Here is a 26,474-nt window from a genome sequence, read left to right as displayed (position 1 = left end):
ACTTTGGAAATCCCACTCTCCAAACCAAGGGGAGTATTTACAGGAAATAAACATTGCTGAATATCAGTACCAAGTGAATGAGAACATCCAGCCTGAAACTATTTCAAGGCTTATGTTTTGGTGTCTCTTAACAACAGAAAAGAGCTGTTACTAGATATAAAATCCCTACTTTCCAAAGAGTGGTGAATGTGGGCTTCCTCACCATTTTTTTCTGGAAGTTCACACCATTATCTCTAAAGTTCCATTAAAAAACCCAAAGTGACGTGAATCCTCTGGAACCTGTTCTACATTTCAAAAGCTGGAGCTCTGTGAGGTTTCCCTGAAAGCAGGAACCATGCGTAATTTTAAATTCAGCTGCCACTGGATGTCAGAGCATCCAAAGCCAAACCATTTCAGCAGAGGGAGAGCTGGCAATGATTTATCTGACTGGTTTGATGCACTGAGAAGTTTACTCTTGTGTAGCTGGGGGGGGGTGGGGGGGTGGGGGGTGGAGGGGAATAGTAATTAAAATCTCGCCCTCTGGCTAGTTTTGACTGTCCTTGATGTGATACATAGCATGAATAAATTCGTGCTAAAGTTATAATCTTGTCTGACAAGAATCCTAGCATATTTCCAGGAAATTTCCCTGACGAGATTATAGTGATACGCAGCAAGACCAACATGAATATTTGTCTGCAAGGGGCATTTCCAAGAAACCTCCATCCAATAACATTGTAACGATATGCACTCATAAATATTTGTCTGCAAGAAGTGTATTTCCAAGAAACCCGATGAAATTACAACGTCTACATCCAAAACAGCATGAATATTTGTCTGCAAGAAGTGTATTCCAAAGGACCCCCGAAAAGCCTGAAAACATACAAAAAGCACCTTGGGACAGTCGCAGTTTGTGAAGCATTGTAGACAAGTGCTGTAGAAAGCCTCCTCCCTGTCTCACCCGGTGCTGTTCGCCCGGCACAGCGCCCAACTGATTTTTGCTTATGGTTTCTTTTTACGATTGTATTTTGATTATAGAATAAATTTCTTCTTTTTATTAATCAAATTGGCTAGTCATTTATAACACTTGAGAAGGACACCAAGCATCTCCCGCACCGATAGCGCTCAGAAAGTCCCTGTAGCGCTGCAGAGCTCCTGGGGGTGGATGGCTCTGGTCCTGACCCCCCTGGCTGGAGGAATTTTGGTGCCCAATCTTTGGGACACGGCTCGGCTGGAACACCCATCTCGTCTCTCGGATGCCGCGTGGGACCTGCCAGGTGAGCGCTGTCTCAGCCCGTGTGGGTCTGTCGTACCTATAAAGATCACTGTGCCAGGCAAAGCGCTCCCAGGATCGGGATGAAATTCTGCCACAGTGATAAATACTGTAACCTTCAGCACAGCCCCCAAATCCGCTTGCCCACCGATTGTTGCCTTGACAGATGTGCTGTCTCTTCTCTTCGACTTGGCCCTGTCCAAAACATACATTTGCTGGATCCACACAATCCTAGCACCTGAAAGGACCTATTTTCCTTCCAATCACAGGAAGTATCTTTTCTCTATGTGTTTCATGGAGCATATGCACTCTTGTCCCCTCCCAGAGCTGGACCTCTCTGCCATCTGTGCTCTCACCCCACTTTTTCTTCCACCCAGGATCTCTCCATGTCTCAAAGCCGCTCTCACCTTTCCCCTCAGACCCTGGACCCCTTTGTTTTCCTCCTGTGGCATTTTCTCTAGGAAGGTGGTTCCAATATTTTATGTTGAACCTTTTCTCATTCCTCAGCTTTTCCTGCCTACACATGACTCTCTGTTCTCTCACCAGCCCCTTGTGTTATACATTTTCTGGTACTAAATTATTAGTCTGTGAACCTGTTGTGAAAAACGAGGTTCACATATTTTTAATATAAAATTTAAAAGGTTTAATAGAGAGATAATTAGGAGATAGAAATAAATAAAATGTACAAAATATGGCCGGGTGCCTCAGCATTCAGCCGAGGGCACACCTTACTAACAGAGGATTGTCCCTTAAAAACAGAACTCTATTACATAAATTCTCATACATAATTCAAACATTCCTCTTAAGTTTTAGAAGTTTCTGTGTTTAGTCCCAACTTGCCCCCTCCCCAATAGATCAATCTTAGCGCTGCTGAGTTTCACACTCCCTGATAACAGAGGTGCAGTGAATTCCTCCTATGGAGTTCTGGTCACTGCTGTCTTCATCTGGATAAGGTAATCTAAGAATGCAGGGAGGTTTCTGACTATCTTTTTTAGCCTCTGGGTTATATAAACAAAAGTAGTTTTTACTTTAATACCATACCATAGCTTAATATATATATGTATTATACCACTATTTCTAAGTTTCATCAATAACAGAAATAGAAGGAATTATATTAATACAACAAAGTTTTCTAACCTTATACATATAACATTCATTTTAATATTTGCAAAAAGCCAATAGTATAATATGTATCTATAACACTGTGCATGCAGCACAGCTCAGAGTAACACCGTGGCAGTGTGCAAAGAGACTTTGCTGAATGGCTGTTCTTCAAGCCTCCTGACTCACCTGATGATGCACACCTGGGGCTGAGGGAATGGCCCGGTCCTGTCATTACTGTGCTCCCGGCCCTGTGATACACCGGTCAGTTTGGTGGGGGTGGTCTGCAAGGTACAGATCAGCTCTGTCCACATTCCTGCTCCTGCTTACATCCCTCTGGCAAAAATACAGCACAACTGGGCTACAGCCCTTTGTTTTTGTCTGTGCTTGGTGCTGGGGATTCCTGGCCTTGCCTGGAGATCCCAGACCCCAGTGATCCACAGCAAAGGTAATGAGGGGAAGACTGGGACTGGAACAATGCCTTGTGAGCTGCCAACAAGATTTGGGTGTGCAGAAATACCTGGGGGGAAGTGAGACCAGCGTGATTCAGGGCATCAGGTACTATTCATGGACCTCTCCTGTTGAGTAAAATTGTAAAATTATTTTGTAAATTTCTATTTCTCTTAAGGACATAGATTTTGAAAGGACAAAGTCAGATTGTTGGAATAATTTAATCTAATTTCTGTAAATAAGTGACACCTGGACAGTGTGATGTTGAAATGCTGCGAGTAGGAGAGGAGCAGGTGAGGCTGTGGAGGATCCCAGCAGTATGCCATGAAACTTTACACTAAATGACAAATAACTTTGAAATGTGCCTCATTAGTGTGGGACTAACTGACTTATGTGCCCCCTGGACTATATTGCTTGTTTAAGTTACTCTGCAGTCCCTCTATTTTATCAGCAATTCAAAACGTTAAAGCCAGGAAAAGGAGATGGATTTTCTTCCTTGTGTGGAGAACAGGTTGGGGCTTGCAGCCCTCTCAAGAGACCCAGAGCTGCCTCAGACCTCCTGGAGCCCTTCCAGAGCAGTGGAGTCTTGTCAGAGTCTCTGGAGCCCTGGCAAACCCACTGCAGATCCCTCAGAGCTCTGTCAAACCCACTGCAGATCCCTCAGAGCTCTGTCAAACCCACTGCAGATCCCTCAGAGCTCTGTCAAACCCACTGCAGATCCCTCAGAGCCCTGTTAAACCCACTGCAGATCCCTCAGAGCCCTGTTAAACCCACTGCAGATCCCTCAGAGCCCTGTCAAACCCACTGCAGATCCCTCAGAGCTCTGTCAAACCCACTGCAGATCCCTCAGAGCTCTGTCAAACCCACTGCAGATCCCTCAGAGCTCTGTCAAACCCACTGCAGATCCCTCAGAGCTCTGTCAAACCCACTGCAGATCCCTCAGAGCCCTCTCAGACCCACTGCAGATCCCTCAGAGCTCTGTCAAACCCACTGCAGATCCCTCAGAGCCCTATTAAACCCACTGCAGATCCCTCAGAGCCCTATTAAACCAACTGCAGATCCCTCAGAGCCCTATTAAACCCACTGCAGATCCCTCAGAGCCCTATTAAACCAACTGCAGATCCCTCAGAGCCCTGTTAAACCCACTGCAGATCCCTCAGAGCCCTGTCAAACCCACTGCAGATCCCTCAGAGCCCTATTAAACCCACTGCAGATCCCTCAGAGCTCTCTCGCCCTGCCTGGAGCCCTGTGAACCCCTCAGACCCCCTGAGGGCTGTGTCCGGGACGCCCCGCCCGTCCCGCCGTTCCCGTGGTGACGCGGAGCCCCGCCCGCCGCCGCCTCCCCGCCGCCGCCATTGGCTGGGCTCTCTTCGGCCCCGCCTTCCCCCGCCCGCCATTGACTGCGCGGCGGCCGCAGTGCGCGGGGGTTGGCCGTGGGGTGGGGTGGGCGCAGGCGCAGAGCTGTTATTGTTCCTCGGTGCCACCGCCTGGCCCGGGCTGCTGTCGCCGCCATCGCTAGCGCCATGCCGGTGAGACTCGGGGGGGACGCGGGGTGGGGCCGCCGGGGCCATCCGGTCGCTGCACACCTCTGCCCGCCGCGCCCGAGGTTCGCAGACCCTGTCGCTCCCGTTCCCATGTGCGCGCAGGAGCTGCAGGGCGAGCGGTGCCTGTCAGGCCGAACGGGGCGGGGGTGAGGAGGGGCTGCGGGCGGCCCGAGGCCCCGCAGGAGCGGGGGATGGAGGTCCGGCCGCCCCGGAGGGTCTCGTCCTATATCTCGAGTGCTTCGTGGAGACACCCGAATCCTGCTGCTGATTTTGGCTGGCGCCTTGTGTGCCGTCCCTTCCCCACCCAGGTGGGGTTGAGCCGCTATTTGCGTTCAGCAGGTTGGCAAAAGCCAGTGCTGAGGCCTGAGAGGAATCGGGGTAGGTGGCAGCTGGAGCGAGAAGCGCTTGGAAATGGGGTTTGTTTCGGAATGACATCCAGTATAGCTGCTCTAGGAGTAGTTAAACGCTTAGCTGCAGCACCTCTAGCCCAGGGGAGTGTCTCAGGCTTAACTATATTCATTAGCCGTGCTTCGAGATTTGTTTTGGTAACTACATGAAAGAGAATGAATGTGAAGTTTTATAATACAACATTCAGGTTTTCTAAAGAATTAAACTTAAGCATGTACACTGAGGGATGTAATTAAAATGAATTCCCTTCAGCCAGCACTCACTGGTATCTGGTTGTGTGTTCTGTGAGTTTTGAGAGTGTCTAGTCAGTGTTACTGAAAAAGAATGTCATAACTGTACCGAATTCCAGCAAACTTGCTGCAGACTGCAAGGTGAAATTGTTTCTTGAAAAAATTCTTAGATTATGTTGAATGTGAAATGCTCAAGGTTTACTCATTCAGTTTCTATGTTGGCAAACAGAAACAGATCCCATTGCCTAAATGAGTGTGTTACTCTGTCAGCTTTAATTATAAGCCAGTCCTGGTTTTAAGTCCCAAAGTTCACAGTCCTGTGGAGATGTAGCTGCCCAGGCTGATTGAACAGTGTTTGTGCTTAAACACACAGTAGTTGTATAGTGGGAGACAGCAGGGCTAGATTGGATATTAGGAAGAATTTCTTCCCTGTGAGGGTGGTGAGACCGTGGCATAGGCTGGCCAGAGCAGCTGTAGTTGTCTGGTTCCTGGAAGTGTTTAAGGCCAAGCTGTAGTAACCTGGTCTAGTGGAAGGTGTTTCTGCCTATGGCAGGGGGTGGAATTTGCTTTTTGCACTCCAAAACTTTCTGTGCTTGTATATTACAGCTTGTGTATTTTTTTAAAAAATAATTATAGATTAACAAGCCTGAGAAGCTGGACAAGCCGGAAAGCTGCGACAATGTCAAGGTGGTTGTTCGCTGCCGGCCTCTCAACGACCGTGAGAAAGCTACGGGCTACAAAATGTCAGTGAATGTGGATGAGATGAGGGGAACTATAACTGTTCATAAAACAGACTCATCCAATGAGCCTCCTAAGACGTTCACATTTGACACAGTGTTTGGACCGGAGAGCAAACAGCTGGATGTCTATAATTTAACAGCAAGACCTATTATAGATTCTGTCTTAGAGGGATACAATGGTAAGTCCCTTGTAAGGGAAGGATCCCATCCTGTCTCCTATTCTTTGCTTTGTTATAGTTCCTGCTGATCTTGTTTTAGCGAGTTTCACCTTCTGAGGGCTGTAGCCCCAGATAATTTCTGTTGTAGCCTCTAACTGAAAATAGCCTGAAGGTACTTGCTGTTCTGAGTGCTGTGATTGTATTCACTACTGTCATTAACAGTGGGAGATGAAGAAGACTCCACTGAGGTCAGTTAGCTGCATGTTTTTATCCTTTATCTTCGTTTTGCAAGAGATATGCGCTTATGTTGTTATGAGAATTCTCAGCGGCTCCTCGCAGTACAATTTCAGTACCCAGAAGCTGCCACACCAGGCTGTCACTAGGTATGCATACCAGACTTCTGCACAGAGCTGCTGCATTTTTTCCTCTGAACTTTACTATTTTCAACTGAGATGACTACTTAAACACATCTGCCCTTCCCCACAGATAGTCTGTTGCTTCTTGTAGCTGGGAAGAGCATGGCCATGACTTGTGTGTGTGTGTTATGCATGGAAATGTAGTATATAAAGGAAAGCTGATTACTGCTTTCCATAACAATATGCCACAAACAACAACAATTTACAAAATTTTTGTTTGTAAAATGTCTGGTAATTTCTTGTGCTAACAGACACTGGTTTCAGCTGATTAAAATTAATGGTTTGAAAATTAATGATTTAAGGCTGTGCCTGGGGAGATTTAGGCTGTACACTAGGAAGCATTTCTTTACTGAGACACTGGAACAGGCTTTCTAGAGAGGTGATTGATGCCCCAAGTTGGAATTTTAAGAGGCATTTGGACAGTGCTCTTAACAACATTCTTTAATTTTCAGTCACCACTGAATTGCTTGGGCAGTTGGATTAGATGATCATTGTAGGTCCCTTCCAGCTGAAATATTCTATTCAGTTTTTCCAGTATGTAATGTCAGTGGCTTGATAACAAAAACTTGAGTTTTCAGCAATGCTAGGCTAAATATAAGAACTGGGGTATTTTTGGAGTTCCAGAGTCTGGAATTTAAGTAATGTTTCTAGATGCCTTCCTGTACAGGCTGATTCTTTAGTCCAAATTGTAGGTGTATCTGCAGGTTTAGAGCTGGGGTTTTGCTGTGGCTCTGCTGTTGAAGCCTCACACCATTTCTGCTGTGGTCTAATAATTAGGAGTAGTTGGGTTTGCTGTTGGTGTATACTCATGTGTTCCTAATTGGCCATGTTATTAACTGGGTTTGCCTGAACTGTTTGTAAGTGGAACTGGAGTGTACTAGCAGTCCATGCTTTAGTTACTCTGCACTTTTAAAACCAGCTGACTTTTTATTAGACATTTTGCAGGCTGGAGTAAGTAGCAGATATGTCCTGTTTGCTCTGTTTGCCCAGCATTTCTGTTGCTCCAGCCTTGTACTTCAGTAGCTACTGGAGTGGGTGGAAAATTTTAACTCCATAAAAATAGAGGTGTTTGGTGCTATCAGGCTAAGAAGGGATGAAGTAAAACTGCAGTTAGAGTTTAGAGAATACTCACCTTCTTAGAGTTTGTTCTTTTATCTTATCCTTCAGGTACTATTTTTGCATATGGGCAGACTGGAACAGGCAAAACTTTCACCATGGAAGGGGTCCGAGCAGTTCCTGAGCTCAGAGGCATCATTCCAAATTCCTTTGCCCATATATTTGGTCACATTGCCAAGGCAGAGGGGGATACAAGGTAAATGCCTTCCCTTGACAGCTATTTTTTTTTTTTTTTTAATGTGAGTCCATGTATAGGAGGAGCCTGACCTTGACAGTGACAGCAGAAATGGTATTTCTCCCAAGATGAAAGGCTCCCACTTAGGCAGTTCTTGAGGGGCAGCAGGACTGTATTGGTATTTCACTGTTTTCTTTGCAATCTGTGACTGTGTTTGTGGGACTTCAGCAAATGTTTTGCTAAGTGAACTACCCAGCTGTTCATCTGCAGGTTTTTAGTTCGTGTCTCTTATCTGGAAATTTACAATGAGGAAGTGCGGGACCTACTGGGAAAGGACCAAACACAGAGGTTAGAGGTGAGCCTCCTCTTCTGAATGTGGTGTTTGGTTTGAATCAGAGCAATATTCTGTTTTAAAGATCAGAGAAGCACTTGAGGGGAAGTGGGAAGTTTGGCTCCTCAGCAGTCCTCTTTCCTTTGCAATGCAATAGCTGGATGTCACTGCTGGCTTCTTTGAATCTCTTCCACTTGGTCAGTTGCACAAACTGGCTGTTCCACCTGAAGCAGTTTTGTACCTGCAGTTCTACCCCAAAGGCCCCTCAGCAGTCCTGGGAATTGGAGACTGGGATTTACAATCATGTATTTTCCTGAAAGGAAAACAGTAGCATATTGTCATTCATGGGTTTTTATTCCTTATCTGCTCAGATTCCAAGTGGAATGTTTTATGTGCAAGCCAGAAAATGGATGAGCAAACCACTATACTGTTACAGTATCACTAGAATTGCTGCTGGGGATCTCCTAGGGATGCTCAGTTTGAACTATTTCTCTCTTAGGTGAAAGAGAGACCTGATGTGGGAGTTTATATCAAAGACCTTTCAGCTTATGTTGTAAACAATGCAGATGATATGGACAGAATCATGACCCTGGGCCACAAGAACCGTACGTAGCCTTGCTGTGGGCAGGATTATAGCTCAGAGTTGAGGTCTGGTTGCCAGACCAGAGTAGGAGATCCTAGTCCTGTTGCTGGGAACAGTGTTTGGCTGAACAGAACAAAAAGGATATCTCCTCCCAAGCCCCTTTTGTGCAGGGGCAGGTAAAGAAGGCTGTGTTCCCACATCAGCAAGTGCCAGTGGGGAATCAGCAAAGGGAGGATGCAGTGCTGTCAGAATTGCTTGTGTGTCTCTTGGTCTTTTTTCCGCTTCAGTTCTGATCAGGATGAACATCCAGCCCTGTGCTGCAAGTGGGAGGTAGTTTGTGTTCTGGAGGACTTCTTAGTTAAGCTCAGATTATTTAATGACTTAAAGTTCTGACTCCTGTTGCCCTTGGCATGGATTGCTGTGTTCTTATTTCCCAAAATGCAACTGTTTTCAGGGATCTGCTGTGAACACCTTAAGCTACTGATCCTTAAACAGACAAGGACAGTTGCTGGCCTTGGGAATTTGTGGTTGGCTTAGAGCTATAGCAGGCTGCAGGACCTTCTACTAGTCCAGGCTGGAAGTGTACTGCAACTTCAGTGCCCAAGAATAGACTTTGCTGCTGAGTCTGAGCATCTTCTGCCATCTTCTGGAATATAGGGTTGGGTAAAGAGGTGGGGATGAGTCTCCTCTGAGAGGAAGAGTTAGAGGAAGATGTGTTTATTTCTGAGGACATCACTGCTTTTTTCTCTACTAAAAGGTTCTGTTGGTGCCACAAACATGAACGAGCACAGCTCTCGCTCTCACGCCATCTTCACCATCACCATTGAGTGCAGTGAGAAGGGGGTCGATGGGAACATGCATGTGCGCATGGGCAAGCTGCACCTCGTTGACCTTGCTGTAAGTAGTACCAGCCAGGTCTTTGGCAAGACATGTGGTTTGGGTTGTTGAGGTTTTTCCAGAGGGTTGTGACCATGTTGTTCATCACTTGCAGGTTTCTTCCCTGAGTGTCACATTTTGAACCAATGTAGTTGTGCTGGTAAAACATGGCTTTAGCTCAAGATTTACATTGAGGTACCTTTCCTTGGAGAAAATGCAGAAAAAGTGATACTGAAGATATTCAACTTATTTAAATGCATTTTAACTTATTTACATGATGTGTGTGTAGGATGCTCTATGAAACTCTTTAAAATAATTGCAGTGTTGCTGTTTGCTCTTGTTCTGTTGATAGCAAGGGCTGTAGCTGGTAGTTGGCAGCTCCAGCTGGGGTGCCTTTTAACTGCTGATTTGACTTCCCATAATGTTTTTGTTCATGGGGATGAAAATCTCCATTTTCCCAGCTGCATTGCTTTAAGCAACCCAGAAGTTGCTGGCACCAAAAGCTTCTGTTTAAGCTCTGTTTGGTTTGTCTCTTTAACAATGTCTGAGACACTCAGCCAGGTTCTCTAATAATGGATGAAGTGGTTAGTGACATGGCTGCTAGCAAGAATTCACATGTAGCTGATTCTGTCTGGAGGGAGATGTGTTAGAGGATCTGTTTTAACTCTTGCTTCATGTTCCCTTTGCAGGGTTCTGAAAGACAGACAAAAACTGGAGCCACAGGGCAGAGACTGAAGGAAGCCACTAAGATCAACCTCTCTCTCTCCACACTGGGCAATGTTATCTCTGCACTGGTGGATGGCAAGAGCACCCACGTGCCCTACCGTAACTCGAAACTCACACGGCTGCTTCAGGACTCCCTGGGGGGCAACTCCAAAACCATGATGGTAAGCTAAGGGACGCCCTTTCCAGTGCCTGCTATTGGGCTGCATTTTTGCAGGGATAGCACAGTGACTTGAACAGCCTGGCGTTTACCTCACTAATCCTAAGCTGTTTGCAGCTTAGAGAACCTTCTGTGTGCAGCTCTTTCTATCTCTTTGTCTCTCTATAAATGAGGTTCTAAACACAGCACACATACATACTGCATATGTACACGTGTACATAAGTTTGTGAGATCAAACAGAACTTGTGCCTGGGTAGTTAAAAGTGGCTTCAGTGTACAAGCAGCAGGAAAGCTTGAGAAAGAGTAGCAGTATGAGACTGTCAGAGCTGGGGTTGGGTTCCTGCAGTGCTTTGTGATTAGCTCTGACATTGTCCTCCAATGTGTCACAGTGTGCAAACATCGGACCAGCAGACTACAACTATGATGAGACCATCAGCACTCTCAGGTATGCAAACAGAGCCAAGAACATAAAGAACAAGGCCAGGATTAATGAGGATCCCAAGGATGCTATGCTCCGCCAGTTCCAGAAAGAAATTGAAGAGCTTAAGAGAAAACTGGAAGAAGGTGAGAATCTCCTTCCCCCTTCTGTTCCTCTCTGCACAATGCTTGTTCTGTTTGAATGGGAACATTCTTTTCTACTTGAATATGTATCACATAAGATTGGCCGCTGGTGCAGATCAGTGTTCTGGTTTTGTTTGCCCTGCTGGATGGCAGAAGAGGTGTCTAAGGCTGCTCATGGGGGCCCGGCTTTCCCACTAGGTGGCACTTGACACTAGGGTGAATGGTGGCCTCTGGGCTGAGATCAGTGTGCCCGGGTTTCCCTAGCAAGCACGGAGGCTCTGGACTCAACTGACATGGTATAAGGAATTAAACTGAACTGTAACAACAGGTCATTTCTCTGATTGGGGAGGAGGAATGTGTTTATTAGGAGGAAAATCAAACCAAATTTGTGGAACTGGAACTGTAAAGCAACAAGAAGCTTTAAGCCATGTAACATTCTAGCCTTGTGTCTCTTATTAGTCTGTCAACATGGAGTGACCCTGCTAGAGGGATGCTTGCTTAACAGTGACCAGATGTCACAACATATCTCTCCAGAGATACAGCACAAAAGAGCTGTAGCAGTAACTCCAGCATGACTTGCTGTTTGTTGTCTGCCCTATTCAGGAGAAGCAGGAAATGGTCAGTAATGCTTTTTTTTAATTGCATCAGAGATAGAAGTGTGAGATGAAAGAGAAGGTGTGGTAGAATCCTGCTAAGAAAACTTTGTAGCTTCAGCTGTGCAAATATACTCTATTTTGCATAAAAAGCAGCCTTAATGCATATACACTGACATCACAGCATTCAGTTGCTTATCTTGATTGTCCTTAAGTTTCCTGAGCCATGGCAGGCTGTCTGCTCGTTCAACAGTTAAGGACTTCTGCAAGTACTCATAAGCTGATGTCACCTACTTCCGTTTGGACAAATGCTGCTGTCAGAGTAACAAGCTTATATGAGGTGAAGGAGCACTTTTGATAGCAGCACACCCTTCTCTTCTAGGGGAAGAGATCTCTGGTTCTGAAACCAGTGATTCTGAAGAGGAGGATGAAGATGGGGAGATTGGAGAAGAGAAGCGGAAGAAACGGCGGGGTAAGGCAGTAGAGATTCCTGTCAGTGCCACCAGTCTCCTCTTACCCCCAAGCTGGTGTAGGGAGTATAGTCAGAGCCAGGCAGGAACAAGAGGAACAAGAGGAACTGCCCTATGCCGCTGCAATTATCATGCCTCTTCTAGAAACAAAGCCCTTTGGTGCTGTCTCTTTAGATGGACAGCTCCAAACCTATGTAGTACCTGCTTCCACTTGGGTAGCTGTGCTTGTCATGACATCATCCTTTGTGATGGCTCCCTGGGTGCCGCAAAGTGGCTGCGTATGGCTTGTGACTGGTGGTGTGGAACTTCCCCTGCTCACAGAGGTGGGAGGAAGAAAACACCAAAGATCATTTGTAGGCAAGTGTGGTTTTTATAGCCATGGGTATGATTGGAGGGGAATTCTGGCTGTGGTTTAGGCAAAGGATTCATCTGTCTTATGGATCTTCATGACTTTTCTGGTGTCCTATTTTATATTGATAAATGGAAAACTTGACTTTTGGGTGTCTTTGTGCTAGTTGAAAAGCTTAATGGGAGCTGCACATACTTTTTTTGGGAGCAGTCTGAAAATACCATGGTGAAGTTGCCTTTGTCCCACATCAGTGTTAAACTGCTGTGTATCATCTAAACTCCAGGGAACGTTGCTGAACCTGGAACTGCAGGTCAGTGTGTACTATGGGATGCTGTGGCTTCTTGGGAGCTTGCTGTTCTCCTAGAACCCTGCTGGTAATTCCTCGTGGATAGCAGAGAAATCAAGCCCTACATCCCAACTTCCAGCTTCTCTAGTAAACTTATTTTGACATTCAAACTGCCTTCCTGTCCTGAAGCACCCACATCTGTTAAAAAGAATTCCTGTTAAAGCATTCCTGTTTTTAGGTGTACTCTCTTCATTTTGGTGTCTGTCCAAGTAGTCATAAATTATTTTTGCTGTGCCTTTGGTGATAGTTGTAACAAGTTCATTTTTCACCTTTTGGTTATTTCTAGAAGTGGAAAGTTTGACCACTGTCTCCAAATGTCCTGCCCAAATCTCCTCCCAAGGGGAAACCACCCTCAAAGTGCTGCTTGGAAGGAATAGAGGGTGAATAACTGACTAATTCAACTCCCAAACAAGCTACTCTAGTTAAGTTCCCTAAGGGAGCTGCTTCACAGGAGTACACACTGACTGTTGCGTAAGCTGTTCCTGCCTTCCAGACTGAGAAGCGCACATTGCCATGTGCATAAGACTGAAAAGGATTTGTGGTCACTCCTCTGCTATGGCAGAGATCCACAGCCTTCTCCACTATGATCTGGTGTTTTCTGGTGTTGTCGCTTGAAATGGAAGCTGCTTTGGCATCTGATTTTAAGCTGTAGTCTGGTTAAGATGGGTTTTAACTGAAATGTCTTTCTGAGCATGCAGTTTGTGCTGGGAAATGGTGGCTTTGCATGCTGAGTCTGGGAGGGATCCTAGCAAGTGCTTCCTAATGGGAACTTGTGCTTTTTTGAACTAGGGTTGCAGGCTCTTCTGGGTTTCTTTCGTTTAGAACTAACTTCCCATCTGCATGTTTCTTCCTCTCTGGGTTTTTCTGTGGGACGCATTCCTGTTTTCCAGGCAGTAGCAGCAGCAGTAGTTCAGACTCCACATGCTCTGTCATAGAGAAACCTCTGGATAAGTCCTTCACTAGTGAGTGGGAGCTCTTAAGTCCTTTAAGCTTTGGCCTTTCCATAATCTGCACACTCCATTTTGCAATGTTGCACTCTTCCCTGCTTTGTCTGTTGGAAAGATAAACCTCAAGCTGTAACTCTGCTAAAGCATGCCTTTCCTTTGCTGCTTCCATGTTTGAAACAGTTATTCAGTATTCACATTGTTAGCCAGATATGTGAGAGAATAGGAAACAATGTACTAGGCTGCTTGAGCAAGATTTAAAAGTAATTGAGAAGTAATAGGTTAAAAAAATCGAGTTTACAGCTTGTGTTAAATGCACCTTTTAAAATACAGGGTCAAAAACTGAGCTAACTTTTTAATGGGAGTTGCTGCAATATGAGTTCATAAAATGACAGCTAGATATGTATTCTATATTATAGAATATATCTATATTCTGCCTTCTCAAAATTAGTTTTGGAGAACAGTCAAACAGCATGAGGCTTATACTAGCAAAGAAAATGTGGCAATGCTTTGTTGATTTGCTTTATTTTTGCAGATACTTTAAAAAATGTTCTTGGTGGTTGTGGTTTAAGTGCCCCATGATACAAAATTCTTGATCTATGTGGGACTTAGTTCAGAGGAACAAGAGTTCCAGATTTTGATACAGTATGAGGAAAGTCTGGGCAATTTCTGGTCAGAGAGGTCACCGTGCCTGTAAAAATCCTACAGTCAGTGAGGACTGAGGAAACAAATCGCATCTTGGGACTCAGCTTGTGAGGACTTCACCTGGTGTTGTTTTTATCCTGTACAGAAGCACTCCACTATTCTCCCTGTGTGGAGAGACCCTGGAAAGTTGCTGTGTAGTTTACTCACTTTTACATTAGTGATGTTAGTGGAAAGCCTCAGCTCAGAGAAGGGTGGTAGCAGGGTTAGAAGGAGCACAGCCCAGGGGAGACCTTTGGTGGGTCATATGACTGTAGCCTGGGAATTTGATTGCTCCAATCCTGCTTCTTGAAAGCATGCTTGGAACCTGAGTGTTTTATTTGGATGAGGACAGTTAATAGCAAACTGCTGATGTGTCAGCAGGTGGATGAGTCCATCTCCTGCAGGTGTGGAGACAGTTCTGTTGGAGAAGTTGTGCTGGGCTTTTGGCAATTGGGATAAGTGTAGCTTTTTGTGGTTTGGGATATTAACTGTCCTCTAGTGTGACCCTTCTGCATGTGGTGTCTTTCATTATCCCTTTCCTGTCCTGCCTTTTTTGTTGCACTTGCTTGAATAACCAAAAGTGGCTCTATACCTCTATGGAAGCACCAGTTACTGCAAATTAACCTACTAATCCCCTGTGTAATTAAATGGAGAAATCTTGTGTTGAGACTTCCTGTGTGCAACCATCTTGTATCTTGCAAAGAATTAGTTTGGAAATCTTGGCTAAAACTTAGAACATGTATTCTGGATGCTAATATTTTACAGGTAATATTGGCTCTGTTGAGTGTGGGGAACATTAAGTTTGTTAATTGAAGGAGAAATCCACCCTCTTTTCTTACATCATGATCCTTGCAGCTGGCTCCTAATGTTGTGGTTAGATCCAGCATTGCATTGAATGGGCAGAAGAATGCAAAAGTGAACTGAAGATTATCCTGGATTTGCAAAGCACTCTGAAGTACAGACACATTCTCTGCTTTAGCATAACATGATGCATTAGTGTTTGCTCTAATAGAGGGGTTTTTAGTTATGATTATCTCATGTTCTTCTACCCTAGAAACATGAATATAAAAATTTGATGTTTGTTTTGGTGCTGATGATCTTTGTCCAAAATTATCAAAGCAATAACATTTTCTCTCCTCTTTTTATGTGTTTGCTGCCTCTCTGCGATTTGCTTTCTACTTCCTCTTAATGCAAGATCAAGCAGGTTGGTGTAATTGATTTTCACCTCCTTACAATTGCAAAGCTTGTGAAAGGATCTTACAACTTGCTTCACTTTACCTTTTTCTCCTAAACTAAAGAATACTCCTAAAGAATATATAAGTCAGAGCTAACCATGGTACTTTTGAATCTGTGGGTAGTCACTGTTACATAGACCAAATATCATCAAGAAGTTTCTTTAGTTGCCTGGTTTTCATAGGGCTGTTCTGAATTTCTCTGTTTTCTTAGTAGTGTGTTCCTAAAAATATCTGCATGCTCGCTTTGGAACAGGTAAGCCTGTAAGGAGGGCAGTGAATGAGGGGAACGGTAGAGATGCTAGTTTGAAATTTGAGTATGTAACTCTCAGTGACGGAGCTCTTGTAGCTGTAGGTCAAGGCAATCTTGTGTTTTCCTTCCTCTGGCCTGATCTGCATTGCTAGAACATCAGAGTTTCCAGGTTCGGCTTCTCTTCAAGCAGTGTTCCTTCTTCAGGTGTTCTTTCTATGTTTTATATTCTATATTAGGTTCCAGTGATAGTTACACAGCTCTGTAGGAGCTGCTGACAACTGGCCAATGTTAAAATGGGATTTGAAGGACCGAGTTTTGCCCATTTTGAAGCTTATACCTAATAAAATTTTTGTTAAATGCAAGTATTGGATCTGAATTTGGAAAAAATGTTGTGATATGGAGGTTGTTTTACTTTTCAGTGAACTAATTTGTTTTCCCCCTGTCTTTCAAAGGTAAAAAGAAAGTTTCCCCTGATAAGATGGTAGAGATGCAAGCAAAGATTGAAGAGGAGAGAAAAGCTCTTGAAACTAAGCTTGATATGGAAGAAGAAGAAAGAAATAAAGCCAGAGCTGAACTGGAGAAGAGAGAAAAGGACTTACTCAAAGCTCAGTGAGTACAATGCTTTGAGCAGTTTGTGTGGTCATGTGGGTTGTTCCTTGCTTAATCATACAAATATCTGGAGATTCATGGTAAGATGCCTGTCAAACTTTGTAAAAAATGGACATCATCCCTTGCTATTGTCAAAGTAAAAGAGGAGCTTATTCTGCTTTGAGAGCTTAGAGTATATGGGAAAGACTAATCTTTATCCTTTTGCCACTTCTTTTCTTAACTTTACTTAGTTGTGCAACATAGCCTAGAAATATAAATTAATTTCCCAAGACTTGTGAGAAGCAGCAGCACTGTTCTGTAACAGACCAGGTTTCCTGAAGCACAGTCACAAGCATGTCATTTTGTGTGTAGAGATGCTCTATTCTGAAGCCAAAAAGCTGCCAAGATCACACTACCCTATGCAAATAGACTGCTCCAGAAGTAGCCAGCATTCCTGGTTTGCACTTCAGCTGCTCTGCCTTGATCTCTGTTCACTCTCCTCTATTTCAGCAGTTGCCTCTGGGCATTGCTGTGCTGGCAGGGCCCTTTTGGGCAAAGGGTGCCTTGAGTAGCCTGGTGATGTCACTGGTGCTTGCAGCCCCTCACAGAGGTGACTTTCAGTGGGAGGCACTTTTCTGCTGACCTGGTTTTACTTTCTCTGAGAGAAAGTGGTGGGAGCTGGAGCTTGGGGAGCTCGCTACTTTCACTTGCACTGCCTCACTCCCACTTAAACCCTCAGCAGCAAGACAAGTTTTTCCAGCTTTGTGAGTGCTGTCTGGGCTAAACCAAGCTGGACCTGATGCCTGCTGAGTACAGTAGGATAGGAAGTCTCACACGTACCTATCTATCTAGGCAAGAGCACCAGTCTCTGTTGGAGAAACTGTCTGCATTGGAGAAAAAGGTGATTGTGGGAGGAGTGGACTTGCTGGCAAAAGCAGAAGAGCAAGAGAAGCTTCTAGAAGAATCAAACATGGAACTGGAAGAACGAAGGAAGAGAGCGGAGCAGCTTCGCAAGGAGCTCGAGGAGAAGGAGGTGGGGTTATCTGCTGTGGCTGTCTGCAAACAGCAGTGGCAGGATGTACCAGGTTTTGTTACCCAGGTGTGGCTCTGCTCTGGAAGCATTGCAGAAGCCACCCCTCCACAGATCACTCATTGGCTGTGCAACCCCTGCAGGTCTGAGCCAGCCTGGCTCGTCCAGGGCTCTGTGCTCTTGTCAAATGCTTTCTTTGTTCAAGTAGTTTTTCCTCTTGTTCATACTGTTGCAGAGTTTCTGTGATTGTTAATGTGTGCATGTCTGTGCTAAATGTCCACAGCAAGAACGCTTGGACATTGAGGAGAAGTACACCAACCTCCAGGAGGAAGCACAGGGAAAAACCAAAAAACTGAAGAAAGTTTGGACCATGCTTATGGCTGCAAAGTCAGAGGTTAGTATCTAAAATCCTCAGCCAGTGATCTGGGGAGGCACTAGAGCTGGGAAGGGTAAGCCATCAGCTTTTTAATGCTGGAAAATATGCCATATGTTTAGAAAGGTCTTTCTGTGCTGCCCATTTGGCTCACATAATTCAAAAATACTCAGTCTGGAGTTTAGAACAGCATGTTGTAGAGTTTTTCTCCAGGCCAGGCTGAGAAGGGTTATGTGTGAGACCGAGATATCGAGAGCTTCAAGGAAAACCACTGGTTATTTCTGAAGTAAAATGCAAGTTGCTCACTGGCAGCCCTATGTCCTGCTTTGCTGCAGCCCAAAGGCTTCTCTACTCTGAACTGCCTGTCCTTTATGACTGGTGCCCTTATTACCTCATCCTCAGTCACTGGATCAATGTGTCCTTTGGCTGATAGCTGGAGTTCCTGTTTCATAAAAAATGCATTTGGTCTTGGGGATCAGAGATTTTCCTTGCCAGAGATACAACTTGTCTCATTATCTTCATCTAGTCTTAGGTGAAGCAACTTGGATTGGCAGAAGGCCAGTTTTGGTATTATGAAACTGAGAACTTGATGCTGTTTTCAGCCATCTCTGAGCTGAAATGTTTCAGAGGGCTTATTGTTCAGAGATATTCTGGTACTAATAACTAGAGTTTGCTTTTGTTTTCCAAAAACTCATACAGACAAAAGACTGTTCTCTTTAGGCTGCTACCATGTCTTAAGATAAGACTGATGCCTCTCAAATGTCTGGTTTGTTTTTAGATGGCAGATCTACAACAAGAGCATCAGAGAGAGATTGAAGGGTTGCTGGAAAACATTCGGCAGCTGAGCAGGGAGCTTCGCCTTCAGATTCTCATCATAGACAACTTCATTCCTCAGGACTACCAGGTGAAGGCAAAGCACCTGAGCCTGGGGCAGGGGTTGTGCTGTGCTAGTCTCAGTTCTCTTGCAGCATATTTTCCTAAAAACTTATAAAAATAAGAAAACTACATTCACCACATAGTTAACTGGTATATTCACTGTGTGCCCATGCAGTGGGTCTGTTCAAAATCATCTTTTTTTCCACTACCTTGAAGTTGTCCTTGCTAATGTCTGATATTAACAAAAAGACTGGATTTTTAAATCTTTGACAGTTTTTGTGACTTTAGTATACAGAAACTTCACAATGAGCTTAAATGTAATGCACACTATTTAATGGGAAAAGTAAGGGAAATTATTTTCATAGTTTTCATTTTTTCCATATTATTGTTTACTTACTGCTGTCCTGATGGTGTTGGCATAATGGAACCCCATGCTTTAGAGGGCTCTCCAGTACATACAATTTGGGAGTGATATTTTTCTCTTCTGTAGTCTTCAGAGTATAAAGGGGTTTTCTTTTGCACAGGATATGGCTGTCCTGATAGGAACAGCTTGGAAGGGATCAAGCAGCTTGTCCAGACCTTAGGATTTATGTTCTGGAAAGTGCACCTGGAGGTTAGAGCATGCAAGTCTAACACTCACTGTCCTGACTCCTTTGTAGGAAATGATTGAGAACTACGTTCACTGGAATGAAGACATAGGAGAGTGGCAGCTGGTAAGAATGGCTGCCTGGCTTGTGTACAAGCTAATGTTAGTAAGAGTTTCTGAGGGGTTATAATGAGCCCAGAAAGAAACTGGTGAAGCTGTAGTCAGTTTTACTGTGCACAACAGACTTTACTAACAAACCTTTTTTTATGCTTACAGAAGTGTGTTGCATATACAGGAAACAATATGAGGAAACAGACGCCTGTCCTGGATAAAAAAGAGAAAGATGTGAGTGACTATTGAATTAATGTATTGAACTGTACAGGCCCCTGATACTGCCACTCTGTTTAGAGCCAAACTGTCCAATTTTCTTTTGTTTTGAAGAAATGAGTCTTTGTAATGTGTCATGAAAGCGCTATTGATGAGCATATAAAATTATTCTGATGATTTTGTCTTACAAGTTTTCTGGTGTTTTTCTAGCCCTTTGAAGTGGACCTTTCCCATGTTTACTTAGCTTACACTGAAGAAAGCTTGAGGCAATCTCTGATGAAGCTGGAGAGGCCGAGGACTTCAAAAGGAAGATCCAGGCCCAAGACTGGTAGAAGGTGAAGAACTCTGGGCTATTTATATGCAATGAGGGATTTACCCAAGGGAAGGCTTAACTTTGTGTATGTAAACTTACTACAAGTCTTCAAACACTTGCTTAATGTGAAGGCAAAGGACAAAATTTTTGCATGGTGTAGTTCAGTGTTGCCAGGTATGACAGAACTAAGTTTAGATCTCTTTACTAGGCTAAATCTTGTCCAGAAAGACTTGTCTGGGGATTTTCTGATGTTCTTTTGCTGCACTGTCCTCTTCCAGCTCCTTGCTTTATTTTGCTGGATTCAGTGGTCTAGTTTAACACAGTCTGGCACGTTGCCAGTGCAAACACTGGTACCGATAGAGAGAGCTGTTGGGGGAGATTTCAGCATATGCTTTCTTGTGCTTTTTGTTTGGTTGGTTTTGCATATGGAGAAGTCATGTCATGTAGTTTTGATGTGGTATGTGGCTGGTCCCTGTCTTTCCTAGACAGCATAATGATGTGTGTGTGGTGTTGTTTTTCCCTTTTCTTTCTGCTCTCCAAACAGAAAACGTTCAGCCAAGCCAGGAGCTGTTATTGATTCCCTGCTGCAGTAGTGTGACCTGGTCAGAATTCCTGTAAAAATCAGTGAGTGTATAAGGTTTGGCCAGAATATGGAATTCAAGAGATGGCACACTTGGACATGGCTATAATTTTTTATTTAAAAATGTATTTTTCTTAGTTGCCTGTATATTGTATGTTATATTAACATAATATTAAACTGATATATATGATTGATGGATGTGAAATTTTGTGTATTAAATGTGTTATGAAGGGAAACTTGTTGGTAATCCTTGTTGAAATGTATAGAAAATAGGGTTCTAGATGTTTAAGTGCTTATGTGTTAGTTCAAAGTTAATGAAATCCTGAAATTAGGGCTGGTAAATCTGACTTATGCCCTGCTTTGCACATAACTGGCAGCTTTCACTGTTGTTCTCTGTTGCACTGATCTGTGTTTGAATGTAGTTGCTGCAAACCTTTAAGAGCATCAAATCTTTTTATTTAATATTCCTCACTGTGGCTGTTAACCCAATCGTGTTGTGTGTTGAATACACAGTCCTTTACCCCTTTTGCTGTCTTGCTGTACAGAGAAAATAGAAAAAAGGTAGGAGAAACCTGAACCACAAAAGTCTTGAGATTTCTGAAAAGGGACCATGCTCTTTTTAAGTGCAGCGGAAATCAAGGGTATCTAATGGTTCTTTTATCTTTATCAGTTTGTTTGTGATCTGGTGCCACTGTGGAGAATGAGACCTTGGATATTAAGGCAAAAGAGCTTTTTTCCTTCTTTTAAGGCTATGTTACTTTGGAGGTTTTTTATGCTCCAGAGCTGGAATTTTTACATGGGTAGTTTTGTAATCTGAGCAGCTGAGATGATTTAACAAGCATGCTCTAACACCAGGACTTGGTGTTAGCCATGGGGCTGTGAGCACTATGATTCTGTTTCCTCATCCCCAGCTACAAGGCACTGGGCCACTGCCCTACACTGAGGATGAATTTGACTCTCCTTTAGTAAAACAAAATGAATTGCCCAATTTTCCCAGAACAATATTCCCTGACATGGCTGTGCTGTCTGTGTTCCTGTATGTACTGTGTGCATCTCTGGCTATGCTCTGGTGAGAGGAAAACGTTTTTGGTCTCTGATAATTAATAACCATTTATTTGGCTGCTCTTTTTATTTGATATTTATGCTGCTAATAGACACATATCACTTTAATACGTTCCCTTTGTGTCACAGAGAAAATCTCCTTCAGACTGCATGTCTTTCATAACTCTTGACATCAGCTGTGGGTATCTCAGCAGCAGCTGTGCCAGGGTGAAGAGATGAGCTGTGATCTCATCTCAGTGTTACCGGGAGAATTAAAAGCTGTGATTACTGACAGAAATTGAGTCCTTCAGTGTGACAGAAAACAAGACAGCTCTTCAGGTGTCCTGAGTACTTGCTAGTAGACACATCTGCTTTTACCAGAATGTGACTGTGAAGCACTTAAAGAAATTAAATGACCTTTCTTCCTGTTACAGTGGTTAATCTGGAGGTACCTTGGGGTCTATAATAGGTCTGTGACAGGATCTGTAGTAGTTAAAACTGGTCTTTGAAGATGTATTTTGCTCTGAAGGATATGTTCAGTGCTATTCTAAACAAGTTGTAAGCTTTTTCCTGGTGTTTTTAATAGGTTGTTTTTTTCAGGATTGTGACCGGGAAGAACCTGCTGCCCTCTCTACTGGGGGGAGTGTCACCTAAATTCATACAATATACAAATACAAACACTGGTATTTGTTTTTTCTAGCCTAGCATTTACAGGTAAATTTGCAGGTACTTTTTTGATTGAAGCAGTAGTTGGTTATGCCTGTGAAGAGCTGGCCTTATTTTAAATATGTTTGAATGGAGTTGGATTATCTCTTATTACATAGTTCTTATCAAAAAATCCAGACTGAAGATGGCTTAAATGCTGCTTAAAGTCTTTCATTTCTCAGTCCAAGCACATAGATGCAGAGCTGTGGCCTGTACGAGTTCTCAAAACCAGGAATGACTTCTGGTTCCTTTTTGTGTTACATCTTGTGCTAACATTTGTTGAATGATCCAGTTTAATGGGATTTAAACCAGAACCGTGCTTTCAAAAAGACCATTGAAAATCCTTTTACCTGACAGGTATCAGTCACTTCAAGATACTGCTGAGAGCTATGGCACTCTGTTTAAAATACTTCAGCATTTAAAATACTTAATGTGTAAAGGCATATAATTTACAATTAACAGTCCTGCTGCTGAAAACCTTAGTACTCTGCATGTTTAGTGAGCCTTGAAGCAGGGGAAAACAGTAAGTAATTGCTTGCACACCTTTAATTGACAGATTGGAGAAAACAGTTATCTCCTGTGCAAAGGCTTGGAGGACAAATTATTTGCTCTATAAGAGGACTTTAAATAACTTGGAGCACTGTCATGGCCATGTGCCCTATCATTTTGGCTCACCTGTTAAGTGGTGTGTTTTGTTGAAGTTCTGGGAAGTTTTTTGTAAAACCAGGGAGTTTGGCTTGTAGATTTACCACATGGGCCCTCTCTACAGCTCTGCCCATCTGTGAATGTCTAATGGACCCATAATGTGTTTTAATAGGGAAAGGATGTGATTTATGTCGACTTTTAAGAGCTTAATACAGCCTTTCTTGTTGCAGGTCAGTATGTGCTCTATAGTATTTATCAAAACTCATATTACATAACATACTCTGTGTGTGCTCATCTTTGCATCTTGCTAACAGAAGATTCTCCTTATTCCAGATCACTGACCTTAACAATGAGATTTTTGCTTAATGTTGTTTAAATGAATTATTTCATATTTAACTTGTTCCTTTAAGAGGAGGGGAAATGGTCCTTAGTGCCTTTCACTGATTACACTGTCTGCACATGTCCAGCTTTTACCTTTCTCTACAGTTCTGCTTAGCCAGGCTTGTATAGAAGGAAAAACTGCTAGTTTTTTTTACAGTTTTTTCATAATTTGTGTTTATTGGTTTTTCACTCTGTTTATTTCTGACTATTTCTTCTTTTATTAATGTTAATTCATTATATGATGTATTGATATGTATATATCAATATTGTGTCCCTGGAGCATACCATGAAATAAAATTCTTGATTCTTAATTCCACCCTGTGTGCATGTTTTCCAGATAACATATACATTATACATAGCATATAATTTTAACTCAGTTATGTCAGGAGCTGGTTGAGGAAGAATGGGCGAGATGCCTCTTTAGCTCTGAGCAGCACAGCATTCTGGAGGAGTTTGTGCAGGGAGTTTGGGGTATGTTGGGGTACTGCTGCCAAGCCCCAGGGCAGTGGGCAGCAAGACCTTGCAGAAGAGGTGGACAGGGCAGAAGAAGAGGATTCTTTGCAAGACTGCAGAGAAAACCAGTGGGATGAGGCTGCAGCTCTAGAGATGTGCCTGAGGAGGAGCTGCTTGAGCCCCTGTTTAAACCCATCCTTTGCTGGGGTGGTCCTGGGCTGAGCCTTGGCACTGCAAGTGCAGCTTCTGGGCCCCCTGCGTGGTCAGTGTTGCGCATGCTCTGCCTCTTCTGATGTGTGCATTGCAGAGAGGGGCAGCAGATGGGGAAAAGGCTTTGCACACTGTCCTGGCTTTGTATCCTGTGTTACTCAAGCCAGCCACACCTTGTATTAGGGCAGATGGTGTGAATTTACCTGCAATAGTTGGAAATGTTCAGCTCTGTTTCCTTTGCTGCTTGAGCCGTGTTGGTTGGCAGTGCCCGTGGTCCCTTAGCCTGTAGGTACCAGTTTTTCTGTGATCTGCAGCTCACCAGAGTCCTGTGACTCAGCTGATGCATGAACCAAGCCCTGCACAGTCCTGGTCTCTTCACTTCTGGGTCACAAAGGGCTGTGCCAAATAAATAGATATGTTATAATACAGGCTGTAAGTAAAGTAATGAGAGAGCTTGTTTAGCTCTAGACCTGGCTTCTCCCTTTGCAGCTCGAGCATGCACTTTGGAGTTCCCAGCTTTCAGGAGCATGCCTGATTTGTGGCCTGGCTTCTCCCCTGTGCCTTCTCTTGGGCTTTCCCTTCTGCTTAGAAATGTTTTCCTCATGTCAGCATGAGCTGAATTCCATAGCAGGACAGATTGGCAATTCCTAGCCACACCACCCTTGTTCCCATAAACTTGGAACTCCCTTAACTATTGCCTCATGTAACATCCTATGCAGTGCCAGCACATTTAGTCTAAAAATGTATTTATTTAAAGAATTATTATAAATAATATTTGAAAAATAGGGTCATGGTTTAAAAACAAAAGAGGTGTCCTTTGACTTCTGACTCTTGTACTCTTCTTGGAGGACTTGGTGTAATTCCTTGAGGAAATTCTTCAGTGAGGTGGTGCTGTTTGCTGCTGCAGGACATGGTTTCTGGAATGGGAAAAGGGGGCTATTAAAAAGCTTGCTGGGGCAGGATTGGGTTCTGCAGCTTGGGTTGGGCTGCTAACACTGGTGGGAGAGTAAAACACAAGTGGTGACCAAGAGAGAAGCTTGAGGGCTGTGGGCAGTGCAGGGAGAGCTGTGCCTCACCTTGTGCCCTGCTCTGCTCCCCCAGACTAGGCTGAGCAAGTTGTGGTAAATGCCCTCGAGGTACCTGTGGCAGCTCTGGCCCTCCCGAGCAATTGTGGCAGCTTTGCATAAGATCTCCATATTGTTATCTCTCTGGGAAAAGACACATGGCTTTTTAAAAAACACTTTTGTATAGTCATGGCTTATTAGCAGCAGATTAAAACACTACAAATAATATATTTCTATTCTAAAGGATAGGTGAAAATCGTGATTTGAGGTGCCAAAGCCTTCCTGAAGCTTCCCAACTCCATCTGTGCATACCTGGCTCTGCTCCCACCCCTTTCCTGGTGAGGAGGAATCAACCCCTGGAAGAGGCTGTGGCAGTGTGGCACAACAGCAAGCACCTCTGTGCTGGAGCATCATGCTCCTGCTGCAGATATGCGTGTGGGACCCTCTGAAGCTGCTCCCTGTGGCTTCCCTGGGAGTGAAGCTGGGTGGAGCAGGCAGAGATGCTACAGGAATTACAAAAGCACCTGGGAAGAGTTTGCTTTCATTAGAAGCTTTGAGAAGTCCTGTAGCAGAGACACATGGAAGACGAGGAGTTAATAAATGCTGGTAGCAATTAAAAAACTATTTGACTTTTTTCCCTGGAGGATGTTCCCAGTGCTGCCTGCTCTGTCTCAGCTTGCACCTGAGCAGTATCTTCTAACAAGTGACTGGTCCATTCCTGTGAGCATGGGCAGCTGTGAGTGTGGGGCTGTGCAGCATCTCAGGCATCTCTTCTCACTAGCAGGCTGCTCCCTGTGGCAGAAGGGGTGTGAGGATCCCGTGAGGATGCTGAGCCCCAGCCCCTCAGGGAAGGCCACTCTACCCCTCAGATGCCGCCAGGTGTGGCACAAAGCGAGGGCATGGGCTTTCTGTGAAAACAGGAACTCAGGGGCTGGGGAGCTTGGCTTAGGCAGCAGTTTTCAGAGCAGAAAGAGGCCTTATCTGCTATTAAATCTTATGCTAGCTGCAGAGCCTTCCCCCAGATAAGGGGCTAAAGAGGGATACTGTGTCTACCCAGCGCTCAAGATGCTGTGCAATAGGTGTGTGTGGGTGTCTGAGCTGGTGACAGCATGCCAAGGCAAAGGGAGATGTTCCTCTCTGAAATGCTAAAACCTGTTTGCTGCCCAAGCACAGGTGCCCATCCCTGCCCATCCTCTGGCCTCTCCCTGTCTCCAGGGTGGCCAGAAGCCACCAATGGTGCCTTGGCTGGAGGCGGAGATGTGTGTGGGAAGGTGAGGGCAACCTGTGCAGGGCACCAGGAGTGGTGAAAACTAGCTGGGCAGCCCAATGCTTGTGCTGGGAGCTCACAGTGGGTTCCCGCTCTTCCACACCACACCAGGACAGGCAGGATCCCGGGCTTCCTACCTGCCTCCCACTGCCCTGTGCTCTCCTCTGACCCCAGCATCCTCCTCAGGTCTATATGGTTGGGTTCTTACCTTATAATCTGCAAAAATATTTCTCACATTCATCTTGTTACAGGAAACCTTTACAAAGATACAAAGGAGAGGACCAATCAGGCTCCAGACAACATGGATCCATCCTGACGTGCACACACAGACACACATCTGTCC

General features: G+C 44.3%; 1 protein-coding gene and 2 long non-coding RNA genes across 5 annotated transcripts; 1 reads left to right on the top strand and 2 right to left on the bottom strand.

Moving 5' to 3' along the window:
* Positions 1 to 720: 720 nt before the first annotated feature.
* LOC148182959 (uncharacterized) lies at positions 721 to 3,527 on the bottom strand. The gene is made up of 4 exons (XR_015774045.1): positions 3,050 to 3,527; positions 2,871 to 2,928; positions 2,540 to 2,634; positions 721 to 1,444 (listed from the first exon to the last, which is right to left on the bottom strand). It is a non-coding gene; the product is annotated as an uncharacterized LOC148182959 (long non-coding RNA).
* A 709-nt stretch (positions 3,528 to 4,236) lies between these two features.
* On the top strand, positions 4,237 to 23,453 carry KIF3A (kinesin family member 3A). 3 transcript variants are annotated; one of them, XM_014253168.2, is made up of 19 exons: positions 4,237 to 4,329; positions 5,619 to 5,901; positions 7,464 to 7,608; positions 7,858 to 7,942; positions 8,418 to 8,523; positions 9,259 to 9,398; positions 10,067 to 10,264; positions 10,650 to 10,824; positions 11,797 to 11,886; positions 13,470 to 13,541; positions 15,403 to 15,411; positions 16,145 to 16,301; positions 17,133 to 17,313; positions 17,594 to 17,704; positions 18,462 to 18,587; positions 19,219 to 19,272; positions 19,422 to 19,490; positions 19,683 to 19,807; positions 20,330 to 23,453. In XM_014253168.2, exons 1-19 carry the CDS (start codon positions 4,324 to 4,326, stop codon positions 20,376 to 20,378), a joined length of 2,181 nt encoding a protein of 726 aa, XP_014108643.1. In that variant the 5' UTR covers positions 4,237 to 4,323; the 3' UTR covers positions 20,379 to 23,453. The 3 variants fall into 3 exon arrangements, with proteins under 3 accessions (XP_014108643.1, XP_014108644.1, XP_087919594.1); XM_014253169.2 differs by lacking the exons at positions 13,470 to 13,541; positions 15,403 to 15,411; XM_088063468.1 differs by lacking the exons at positions 4,237 to 4,329; positions 13,470 to 13,541; positions 15,403 to 15,411 and adding an exon at positions 4,596 to 4,722.
* Positions 23,454 to 24,587: 1,134 nt separating this feature from the next.
* LOC148182958 (uncharacterized) lies at positions 24,588 to 25,300 on the bottom strand. Its single transcript, XR_015774000.1, has 3 exons — positions 25,177 to 25,300; positions 24,877 to 25,008; positions 24,588 to 24,717 (listed from the first exon to the last, which is right to left on the bottom strand). It is a non-coding gene; the product is annotated as an uncharacterized LOC148182958 (long non-coding RNA).
* Between the last annotated feature and the right edge of the window lie 1,174 nt (positions 25,301 to 26,474).

This window comes from Pseudopodoces humilis, chromosome 17 (assembly GCF_049639895.1).
Source record: "Pseudopodoces humilis isolate 2021_Gansu_Grassland_sample_001 chromosome 17, ASM4963989v1, whole genome shotgun sequence".
In the NCBI taxonomy this organism is placed as follows: domain Eukaryota; kingdom Metazoa; phylum Chordata; class Aves; order Passeriformes; family Paridae; genus Pseudopodoces; species Pseudopodoces humilis.
This window is presented reverse-complemented; position numbering and strand designations above follow the sequence as displayed.

Bases quoted from the DNA above. Each gene is read 5' to 3' on its own strand.
- KIF3A (XM_014253168.2), top strand. The intron at 5,902-7,463 runs GTAAGTCCCTTG...CTTATCCTTCAG, and splicing joins TGTCTTAGAGGGATACAATG to GTACTATTTTTGCATATGGG. The intron at 18,588-19,218 runs GTGAAGGCAAAG...ACTCCTTTGTAG, and splicing joins TCATTCCTCAGGACTACCAG to GAAATGATTGAGAACTACGT.